Source organism: Taudactylus pleione, unplaced genomic scaffold, assembly GCF_031769625.1.
Source record: "Taudactylus pleione unplaced genomic scaffold, aTauple2 ptg000333l, whole genome shotgun sequence".
Taxonomy (NCBI): domain Eukaryota; kingdom Metazoa; phylum Chordata; class Amphibia; order Anura; family Myobatrachidae; genus Taudactylus; species Taudactylus pleione.
This window is the reverse complement of record NW_028284734.1, coordinates 9457022-9468566: the sequence shown is the minus strand read 5'-3', so window position 1 is coordinate 9468566 and position 11545 is coordinate 9457022. Positions and strand designations below refer to the sequence as shown.

At 44.1% G+C, this 11545-nt stretch overlaps 1 protein-coding gene across 2 annotated transcripts in view; it reads right to left on the bottom strand.

Moving 5' to 3' along the window:
• Window positions 1-738: 738 nt before the first annotated feature.
• The window catches only part of RAD17 (RAD17 checkpoint clamp loader component), a 28795-nt gene continuing 17988 nt past the window's right edge, over window positions 739-11545 (bottom strand). For both annotated transcript variants that reach the window (XM_088443708.1, XM_088443709.1), the window contains exons 15-17: window positions 5224-5344; window positions 1904-1961; window positions 739-1384 (exon numbers count right to left, since the gene is read on the bottom strand). In XM_088443708.1, coding sequence (XP_088299834.1) covers window positions 1138-1384; window positions 1904-1961; window positions 5224-5344 — 426 coding nt within the window. In that variant the 3' untranslated portion in view covers window positions 739-1137. The remainder of the gene's footprint in view (window positions 1385-1903; window positions 1962-5223; window positions 5345-11545) is intronic.

The following is an 11545-nucleotide window of genomic DNA, read 5'->3' as shown; positions in this document are numbered from 1 at the left end:
TGAACTACAGTGTCAGGTGACGTTGTTGAGCAAGGTCTAACAGCTACAAGACATCAATTTTTGAAAATGCAGCTACTGGCATCTCTAAAGGGCTCTGAAGTCCAGTCAGAACAGGCAAGAAAGTTGGAAGAGAGTAGCTAGAAATATAAAAATTTTTTATGGGAGAACCCAACTCCCATGAGACCGCACAGATGAGGATATACATTATATTTTTTTGGACCTACTCTATATCACAGCTAGCTTGGTATGTGACACTATTTGGGGGCCTATTTATCAATTCTTATTTGCATGATATCCCCCGAAAACACCCATTTTCAGGGGGTGCCCGCATATAAGTATTCCTGTATGTATCTACAGGGGAATATCTGCAGCGGCCCCTGCTTAACTACAAAGCAGCCCCCCACAGAAACCTTAGAGGGTGACTTTCTTGTTGAATTTACAGAGCATGGTCCTGGTAGCCAATGGCATCTGAAGATTGAGTAACGGGAGAGGAATCTGAAACTAAAAGTAAAATTATCTCTAATGTGATCACTTTACTTTTCCACATCGCAGGGACGGGCCCCTGTTCATGCATGTGTTTCTTTAATACATCTGGGTGGTAAATAATTTCGTATTGCCGTGAATAGTGGCGATAAGAATTTAAATTTATTGGGTCAAAACCAGATCATTAATAAATAGGCCCCTATATCGGATAGTAGTCCTATTTTATGTATTAAGAAGAGGACGGTCTGCTCAAAAAACATGAAACAGTGGGAAAAAACCCACAAATATTTTATTTACATAAATAGTTTAGTGCAGAACTTTACATAAACTACATTTCACATTATATGTATACCTACTTGCAATCAGGTTATAAAGCTGTTACTTTATAGCTGATGTCAACAGGGGCAGTAAAAAGGTAAATGCACAGAAATGTTCAACCTAGCTCCATTGTGTTATGAGTTTCTGGCACTTCAACTGCAAAACAAAGTTGCTTCTCTGAGCTATAAAATGCATAAATGAAGCTAGGCCTTGTGTATGTACAGATCAAAGACTTCTGTGAGGAAAAGGTCGCTCTTAAATAAGTTTAGTCAGCGCCACACTAGTAAGAAGCTGGTGCAAGCAGGATGTCCTATGCATGGCTGGCGCCAGTACAGCTCAGTCACTGTCAAATTCTTCTATCTTCATATCTTCATCTTCCATTACTGCTCGTGCTGCAACAGGCTGAGGTTGGCTGGTTGGGAGATCAGATTCCCCTCCTTGGCTGGAAGACATTATACTTGCACCAGCCTCGTCTTTACTCTTTACGCTGCTTTCTTTTATGCTTTGTATATCACTTGTGTCCTCTTCATCGCCACTGTCAGGCACACCAGGGTCCTGGTCAGTGAGCGCTTCAAGCCTCATCCTGAAAAGCATTATATACAAGTGAAGCACAAAGTACTACAATCTGCTATATCAACATAACATTTTCATGCATAAAGCCACAAGGTACTGTCCATTATTACGCTGGCACACAAGAGCAAGTTGACAATTATTTGTATTTTGCACTATAGCCATCATTTTCTATCACAAACTGCAAACTTCACCTCCCACATGCCTTAGCAATTGTTAAAAGCTTCTGCTATAAGCTAAATAAGAAAGAACAGTATGCCAGTGTTAAAATCAATGGCTAAAACCCATTCATAAATCCATCAATCAGTGCAGATAATTTCTGTTTAATAGGAGATTACAAAAGCCTGGCTTCAGAACTTGCTGCATACTGATGTAAGATAGCGAAGCACCAAATTCCCTAGACCACTTATTTAGAATTATACAGTAATTTCCAGCACTTTCTACCAGTGAAAGAAGTATTACACTCCCTAAGAAAACAGTTTCAGGGAACCAATAAATTGTCGTTGTTTTTTCCAGTAATTAGTTACGTTACCTTCCAAAATGTCTCTTTAAGGGAAGTCTGCCAACATCCTGGATAAATGCAATTTGTGCTGGAGAAAAACATAAAAGATAACATAAAATCTGATACACCGGGATGATGATTAGAAATATCCATTGTCTTTATTAAACTAACTTGGTAGAACCTATTGAAAACAATGCCAAGCCACCAGAAGAGTCACTTTTACTGCAGGGTAATGTATATTATGTGGTCACTTTGTTAGGTACACCTTTCTAGTACTGGGTAGGATGCCCCCCTATGGCCCCAGAACAGCATGAATTATGTGTGGCCTGGATTCCTCAAGGTGCTGAATTCATTCCTTAGCGTTTCTGGTCCATGATGACATGAGAGTATCACACTGCTGCAGATATGTTGGCTACACATTCATGCTGTGAATCTCCCATTCCACTACATTTTGGATTGAGATCTGGTGACGGTGCCGGCCACTGTAATACACACTGATCTCATAGTCATGTTCAAAGAACCAGCTTGGAGAGGACATATGCTTTGCAACATTGGGGGAGATGTGTTAACTGCCGAAGTGGCATCAGCGCACGTTATGTGCGCTGATACCGCTTCTCCTCCATGGATGATTGAGGGTCTATGCACCCCTGTCATTATTGGCGCTGCTATTTACAAGATAGCAGCACCGATAGCCTGGGCAACTTATGAACGTTCAGTTCGCTTGACCTTTCCGCCCGCTGCAGCTGTCGCTATTGACAGCTGCAGCCTGGCGATGCCCTATCCCCACAGCAGGGACAGCGCTGTTCTTGCTGCGAGGGCTGCAGGCTCCAGGGCTGCAGGCAGGATCTCGCGATACTTGCGAGATCCCGCACATGCTCAGTGGAGCTGGCCGGGACTGAGACAAAGCGCATCAGCAGAAGGTTGATGCACTGTGGTCTCTACCGGGGATCGCCGGAGAGGGGAGTTATCGCTCCCCCACTCCGGCCAATGAGATGTTAATACATCTCATCGTTAGTGCTTCCTGCTCTACCTCGGTAAAGAGTTCCCCCATGTGTGGTATCCTGTTGGATTGGTATTAAAGGGCACAATGTGTGCTAAGAAAATATTGCCCACCCTTACACCAGCACCAGCCTAAATCATTGATACAAGGCAGGATGATTTCATGTTTGCACCAAATTCTGACCTTCCCATTTGTATGTTGCATCAGAAACTGACAATAGTTTAGGTGGTATTTTACCAGTCCTCAACAGTTCAGTGTTGGGTGTCCACTGTAGCCTCAGTTTCCTATTCATAGATGAAAGGAGTGGAACCTGCTGTGATCCTCTGCTATAGTCCATTCACTTCAAGGTTCACATGCTGTGCCTTCAGAGATGCCCTTCTGCATACCACTGTTGTATCACATTTATTTTAGTTAATGTCGTCTTCCTGTCAATTTGAACCAACCAGTCTGGCTTTCTCCCGGTGGCCCTCATTAACTAGGCATTTTCACCCACAGAGCTCAGGACTCTCTGTAAACTCTAAGGATCAGCAGTTTTGGAGATCCAACCACCTGTCTGGTACGAACAATCATTCCACGGTCAAAATGACTTAGGGTCTGATTCAGCTTGGATCGTAGTTGCTAACTTGTGTGCAATTCTGTAGGCAGGTCTTAGGTGAATATATGCAAATGCTGCATTCGCAATGCCGTCGCACGGCTAACATACACATGCCCTCTGCCTACGCTCACATTCATAACACTGCCCAAACCAGGCCAAACATCGGACACATCGAGCCCACACCCAGCATTGCAGCAGGTCAGACCTTTCAGGTCACGTGGAAAGCTCAGGCTAATTTCTGCACGCTCATGCAACGGCACGCCTGCGTTTCCCCGACCGCCATCCCCCACCCCCCCCCCCCCGTCACCACCCCCAAACGCTCTCTTCCTGTCAATCTCCTAATGCCCTGCGTGGAGTCCGTGGTATCAGTGTGTTCGCAATGGCGAGTTTGCGCACTGCGATGCATGTGCAGTACGCAACAATCGACCGATAGCGTATGCATTAGCAACTGCGATCCAAACTGAATCAGGCCCTTAGATCACATTTCTACTCCATTCTGGTCTTTGGTCAGATCGACAACTGAACCTCTTTGCCATGTCTGCATGCTTTTATGCATTGAGCTGCTGCCATATGATTGTTTAATTATATATTAATGAGCAAGTTTACAGGTGTACCTAATAAGGTGGCCACAGAGTGTATTTATCATTGCTTACCATACAACTAAACCTAATCTATACACCAACGTAGACAAGAATCACACCACAGCAGGGGCAAAACTATGGGAGACAATGGAGGCGCCTGCCGCCGGGCGCCAGCACTGAAGGGGCACCTCCTCCATTGCCCACAATATATTCACCCCACTTAGGGCTGTAACTATGTACCCGGAGTGTACCGTCACGGCCGTCCAATACATGGCACCTCTTCCCGGCACCTGAAAAGCCACCATACACTAGTGGAGAGCTCCATGTCAGACCATCAGCTGTTGCCTCCGTCTATCTATAGTCTGTCCCTACTCATTGGTATCGCTGCTCCTCAGATTATGTCAATGTGACACGTCCGGCATTACAATGTGACGGGGGGCACCAAATTATAATTTGTCTCCGGGCCTCTGGGATGAATTTACGCCACTGCACCACAGACTTTAGCGATTTACTGGTTTTGTAGTAAATAGAGACATTTGTTAAGTATTATGCAAGTTGCAGCTGTCATGAACTCTGCAATTTTAGAAAAACAGTGGTTTATTGCATTTAGTATTGTTGCTGTTGGTCCTCCGGTTATACTGGTTAGTCCATTTTTAATCACCTACATGAAGCACAGTAGTTACTGCTGTAGATGAAGTGCAGTGGAGTAACCAATACTGGTTGCATTTGCTCTGAAGGTTGGATTTTGGGATAGACACTATAAGCTAAGTGCTCATGATTGGCCTGGATTGGTATCAAAGCAAGTAACATGTTGCCACATTCGAGTGCATGGAAAATATGTTTATCGTATTTACAATTTGCGTTTGTGGTGGTGATAACAAACATCATGGATGGGGTGCAGAAGGCTGTGCTGAGTAGAAGTGAGGGGCACTGGTTTACATTATGTACCAGGACCCAGGCACTTTTATGCCACATAATTACATACTAGGAAGAACAAAATATTTAGTATCACTGTATAGTTCCAGGTTTCTAAAGGAACCAATTGCAATGTTAAATAACATTGAATTTTGCCCAGTAGTCAAGACGTTGTATTTGATGACTTAGCTAGCTCATAGTACATTGGCATATCTATTTTTTTCACAAAGAAACACCACAAATTATTTTACCACTTTACCTTGGTTTCTCAGTGGGTTGGTTAACTTAGCCAGATATGGGATGACCTGGGTTTGAAGGCACAGAGGTGAGGAACAGAAGATGGAAAAAAGTTCTCTTGCGGCAAGGGAGTTTTCTTGGTACTATAAGCCAGGAAAATAATGAAAAGAAAGACATGTTCACTGCTATGTTCTATTCATATTAAACTATCTTCTGTTACAAGAGAAAATATACAGCTCAAATATGCAATGACTTGGAAACACAAATGTGGCTGGTATACATAGCATAGAATAGTTTTAAAGGCCATTTGAAATAGCATGTAAATCATTCCAGAATATATGAATTAGCAGCATTACAATGCAGTGCAGAGAGTACATTTTGCCATCCAAGGCTAATTTATATATTACACTGTCCTTGTGTAAAACTCTTAGGTAATACAGTTTAGCATGCATTTTTATTTTAAAATGAAAACATTATAGACTGTTCATCTTTTAGTTAAGACTACAAAAGTGTGTTTACAAGTTAGAAAGCATTTTAAAGCACCTCTTAAGTGATTGTATCAATGTTAATGCAAAGGAAGCGCATCAGTAGTTGTATGGGATCAGGTCTTAAAGTCAATAAGGGGATTTTTGTTCTTGCTTGTTAAATCCTTTTATCTGAAGTCCATGGGGGGCACTGGGAGCTGAGGGTATAGAATGGAGGAGGGGAGCCTGGGCACCAACTAGTTCATATTTATTTACCCAGCAGAACAGGCTCCTTCTCCCCTATATCCTGCCCAGAGAGCCAGTTTAATTAACAAGCCCTAGAAGAGGAGAAGGAGAAGAGAATAAGGAAGACCGGCACAAACACCTCAAGCACAGAGTCGGCCATTGAGAAGAGAGCCAGGGGCGTCATGGTGGATGCCCTGTGTCCCCCATGGGCTTCAGAGTAAAGTATTTAACAGGTATGGACAGAAATTCCCTTTTCAACCATGAGGGACACTGAGAACCGTGGGATGTCCCAAAGCAGTCCATCTAAGGGAGGGGACGCTCCTGTGTTGTGCTCAATACTCTACACCTGAACCCAGCATCCGAGCAGGGGAAGGTATCAAAGCATTAGAACTTGATGAAAGTATGGGGGCGGAAGACAATGTGGCCGCCCTGCAAAGCTGCTCAGCAGAGGCGCCACGCCTAGCCATCCACGAATTCCCCACCAACCTGGTGAAATTAGCACACACCGAGGCCAGGGCAGGTTGGTCCGCAAAAAAGAAAGGCATGGCGGATCCTGAAGCAAAGCAAGCGGGCCAAGGTCTGTTTAGAGGCTGGCCAGCCACATTTATTAAAGTCATAAACGATAAAGAGGGAATCAGATTTCCGAAGATCCTGCATCCTATCCACGTAAAACACGGGGGGCCCGAACCACATCTAGGGAGGCCAACTCTGGAGAAGAGTCAGGAACAGAAAAGGAGGATACCACAATTTCAGGATCAATGTGGAAATGGGATAGGATCTTCGGGAAGGTAGCCAAGACGCTTCTGTAGAACCGCTTGATCCGGGTGGAAGATAAGGAAAGGAGAGTGATGGGACAGCACACACAAATCTGATACTCACTGGACCAAGGCAATGGCGAGCAAGAAATCTGTTTTCATAGTAAGCTAACGAAGGTCCACCATTTTCAAAAGCTCAAAGGGGGAAGGAGCCGCCCAGCTTCAGAACAAGAAACAGGTTGGTATCGAAATCTGTTCTTCTTTGAGGAGAAGAAACTGGTACATTGACATGGGAGGTGAGCAAAGGCCAGACGGAGTTCCTCAAAGGCACTGCCTCCCCGGGTTCTGACGGAAGACCTGTGGAAAAGAACTGGCTTGGAGGGCGATCCCAGAAAGTAAGAGTGTAACCCCAGGAAACACTCTTTACCCAAGCGTCTGAAAGTATTCAACAGCCAGATCTATGCAAAGAGTAGAAGCTGCTGGTTTGTCAGCCAGCTTGGGAGCTGGATGAAGGGTAGACCAGGACTGGCGATCTCTGGAAACTTTAGAGGAGGGACCTTGTGACCTCAAGTAGGACTGTCCCCTGCGGACGAAAGGAGCAAAGGAAAACCCTTTGACTTAGTGCTAATGATGGGAGGAACGCTGCTTTGAAAGCCACTACTTTAACCACAATTTTATCCAGTTCGGGCTTGAACAATATATTACCTGAGAAAGGTAAGGCTTCCAGAACCTTTTTGGATTCTGAGTCCGCCCTCCAAGTACACAGCCAGAGCGCTCGTCTGGCAGCTACTGCGGAAGCCGAGACCTTAGAGGAAAGGAGGCCAGAGTCAATGGCCGTTTCCCCCAGATAAATACTGGCCTCACAAATGAAGTCCACTTTGGATAGTAATTTAGATAGGCAGATTGCAAAGGTCTTCCCCAAGAGAGTCCACCCAACGCTCTAGAGCTTTGGCCACCCGAAGAGCCGCAACTACATAGAAAAATATTGTTTTCAGAATGTTTTATTTTCCTATCCGTAGGATCCTTAAGAGAAGCCACATTCATGTTAGGCAGGGTAGTGGACCTCACCAAATGGGCAATGTGGGCATCCCCCGGAAGTGCGGATTCCAACTTAGCCCTATCTGTAGCTGAGAGAGGGTAAAAGTTCATAATTCATTTGGATACTTGGAAACGCTTGTTAGGGTGTGTCCAAGCCCCTGCCAGGGGATGCTACTATTGAGGAGATGAAGGAAATAAGGAAACACTACCGTCGCCTTTTTCTTCTGTTTTAATAGGGGGGCCTCCACCATGGGCATGGTGTCAGAATCCCTAAGTAAGAGAGCAGACTTGACCAAAGCATCCCACATTAACCTGGCAGAGGTCCTCTGGAAAAAACAATGATTCTACAACCAACATCACAGACACATGAGGAGACAATGATTTCCAGAGGTCCTCTGGAAAAGACAATGATTCTACAACCAACATCATCCTCAGGACATGAGGAGTCCCCTGACTCAATGTCATAGCCTGAGAGGAGAGGAACAGAGAGGTCTCGTCAACACTATTTTCGCGTAGACGTTTGATCCAGCCTCTGTTGTAGTGAGGTAGATACCTGCAATAGGCCCTGGACCTACTGAGACAAACCCTGAACCCATGCTGGTTCGGGTAAGGCCATTGTGTGAATCCGGACTTCGGTTGTGAACTGGACTGGGATCTGAGTGAGTGAAACTGGCTGACTTGAACTGTGATCTGCACAGTCCCTGGGAACAGGGAGAATGGATATGATGGTGTGCTTGGTGTATACTGGTTGCTGACAGGTAGAGGGCACTGGAGGCGCAACCAGGATGGAAGTCTGTTACACGAGCAGGATGAAAGATGATAAGCTTATCAGTGGATTGTAACAGGGCCGTGAAGCGGACAGCACTGGGACGGTTAGGAACCTGTAGAAGCTCTGGCAACTGGAAGCTGGAGACCAGGCCAGAACCGGAGGTGCTGGATGCTGTAGTAACAGTGGTACTGTGGTTGAACACCGGGTTGTAACCAGCTGAGCAATCAAGTGGAGGATTCGCGCAGGGTATGGTGCAGAATAAAGTTCAATGTTGCAGTTGGTTGAAAGACTGCACTACATGGGAAACAACCGTGCTTTGTAAACAAGTATTCAGGTCTGGAGCTCAGATAGCAAGGCTCAGTAGGAACGGAGCTATACACACTACAGGTGGTAAAACTGGGAATTCAGAGGTTAATAGCACTGCAGTAGTTCAGGATCTCTGTAGTACCTTGGCAAGGACAGGTGAGCCACATGGATGAATGATTAGGCTCTCTGCAGACAAACACTCAGGCCTGTAGTCAATTAGTTTGTTATAAAGTTTCGCCTGTCAGACTTTTCGCCTACATTACGTATTTTAGCCGCAGAAACTTATCGTGTGCGTACCCGCGATTCGCTCTATTCAATTCCAAAAGACGCGAAAACACACGTGAAGTCAGAACAGGCGAAAAATGGGAAATCAGCCTGACCACCCATAAAAAGATGCAGAAACATTGGGGATCAAAGTAGTAGTGCCTGATTAGCCCTAATTAAACTGTTTGGGGTACTTAAGTTTGCACAATTGCCACTAATTAGCGTCTTTGCACAAGTGGTGAAGAAGGGCATAAAGCAGTATTTTTAGGAGAAAATAAGTAGTCCTGTCAAATTAGGGGCACTTGAAAATGGGTGCAAGCATACGGTATTTAAAAGTCGCTAAAGTGAAGTTTTAAAAACCGTAAAAAACGCACATTAAAGCAAACACCTGCAATCAATAAAACACCTCACCCCTACTTGCAGACCGCCCCAATGTCTATTTCGCTACTTTTTGTTTGTACCCCCACTTTGAACTTTTTGGCCCCCATGTTCAAAGTTCTTTTTTGGGGTGTCCCTCATTTTTTTTTAGTTTTTTTTTTTTACGTAGTTATTCTTTGGGGGGCTGTCCCGAGGGTGCTGAGTGGTTTCCCCACCTTTGTACCCCAAAATAAAAATGTTACACTTCTTTTCTCCTGCTATTCAGAGGAAAATCTTTTTTGCCTATTACACTGCATTACTTTCCGCGCACGCGAAAAGCGGAATTGAATACGGAGATAAGTTTCCGGCTGGCGAAAAGTCGCAATTGGCAGTATTTTCGCGGATCTCGACTTTTCGCTTCTAATTGAATACAGCCCTCAGTCTCTTTACAAATGCTGGAATCCTGCAGACTTGTAACCAATTCGTTCTGAAAAAGTTACTGGACTCAAAGCAGCACTGCAATGACACAAGGAATGCAGAGGCTGATAGGCAGGATACAAGTAACACTCTGAGGTCTTCTGTATTCAGGAATTGTATAATGACAAAAGTAACAGCAACCTGGATACTGGATACAGTAGGGCAGTCAGATGCAACTGCTGCACTGATGATCAGGAAAAGGTCTAGCAGAAAACTAGATACTCAAGCTCAGGAATACCTGCCACAGTGGTAACTGTGTTAGACGTTGCACTGGCAATTTGCTAGAGCCAGTGAATGGAACTTATACCCCAGGGTTAGCTGTGAGAAGCTGAGCAGAATCAGGTGGTTCAGGGAAGCTCAGTCTGGCATAGGATTGGAAGGACTGTGGACAAGGTGATAAGAACATGTAGTACTCCAGACTAGGCACTAATGTGGATTACGGCATAGCAGGCCGAGAAAACTGAAGCCTATGCATCCAGAATGGACAAAGGACGCTGGCACCATGCCATGTGAGTGGATCACAGCGTGGCACGAGCGTTAAGTGACCCAGCGGTGCAGAAAACATGACCGGGCCGTGACACGTTGTAGGCAAAGGAAGAACGGGAGAGATGACTGCAGCTGGGTGGTCAACTGTAACATAGCCTGTGAGAGGGTGTATGCCCATGTTGGTTCCTGAAGGGGACCCACAGTCGAAGTACTTTAATGCTGCGTCCCTGCAAAGCAGGTTTCACACAAACCATCATGATCTTGGTTTTGGAGCTGCAATAACTTAAAAACTGGGTAAAGAAGAGAAAAGGATATGCTAAATAAAACTTTAGAGGGAGCAGCCTGATAACCCAGTGATTGGAAAAAACACCAACTTCCTAAATAGACATATACAAAATAGACTGAGGGTAATATTGGCACTGGCCTCTTAGGAAGATGCTCTCAATACACAACAACTTTTGGAAATTGTTATAAATTACCCGAATGAAGGGCGAAGTCAGTGCCTCAATGTATAACAACTTAAAAACAATTGCTATAATAATCCTCATTCGAATAAACGGGATGAGACAATAAGGTTATATGAAAAATTAAAAAAAATGTATTTGCACACAATAGATATACATATGTAATGAGAAAAAACATATATTTTAAGACATATATAGTAAATACAAACATAAAATGAATAGTGTATCTACTTGGCCTCTCACCCTTGTTTAAAGTTGTGGTGCCTGGGACTTATTTTAATCACCCAACCCCAATTTAAAACTAGGGTGAGAGACATACCCTGTCTCACCCCTAGTGCAAAACCAAAGCGACTTGTAGCGTACTACCAATGCTCATAATAAATGAGCGAAAGGAAACAATTCTGTTGGCTGAAACAATATCTATAAGAAAAAACTGCGCATCCACTGCTACTTAACCCTCTCAACGTGCCCCGATATGTGTGGAAATCGATTGGCGAGGGAAATTGTATCATGAACCGTCGTGACTATCTAATGGTGTCACAGTATGATTCTATGAGTATAAATAAAAATATCTAATGTGCTTCACAACACAAACATAGGATTGTCAAGATAGCAAAAAATATTATTTAATATACCATAACAACTAACATATAAAATAAAGAATGAATTAAAATATAATAAAATAATGAGAAAATACACAAGTAGTATCACATATTAA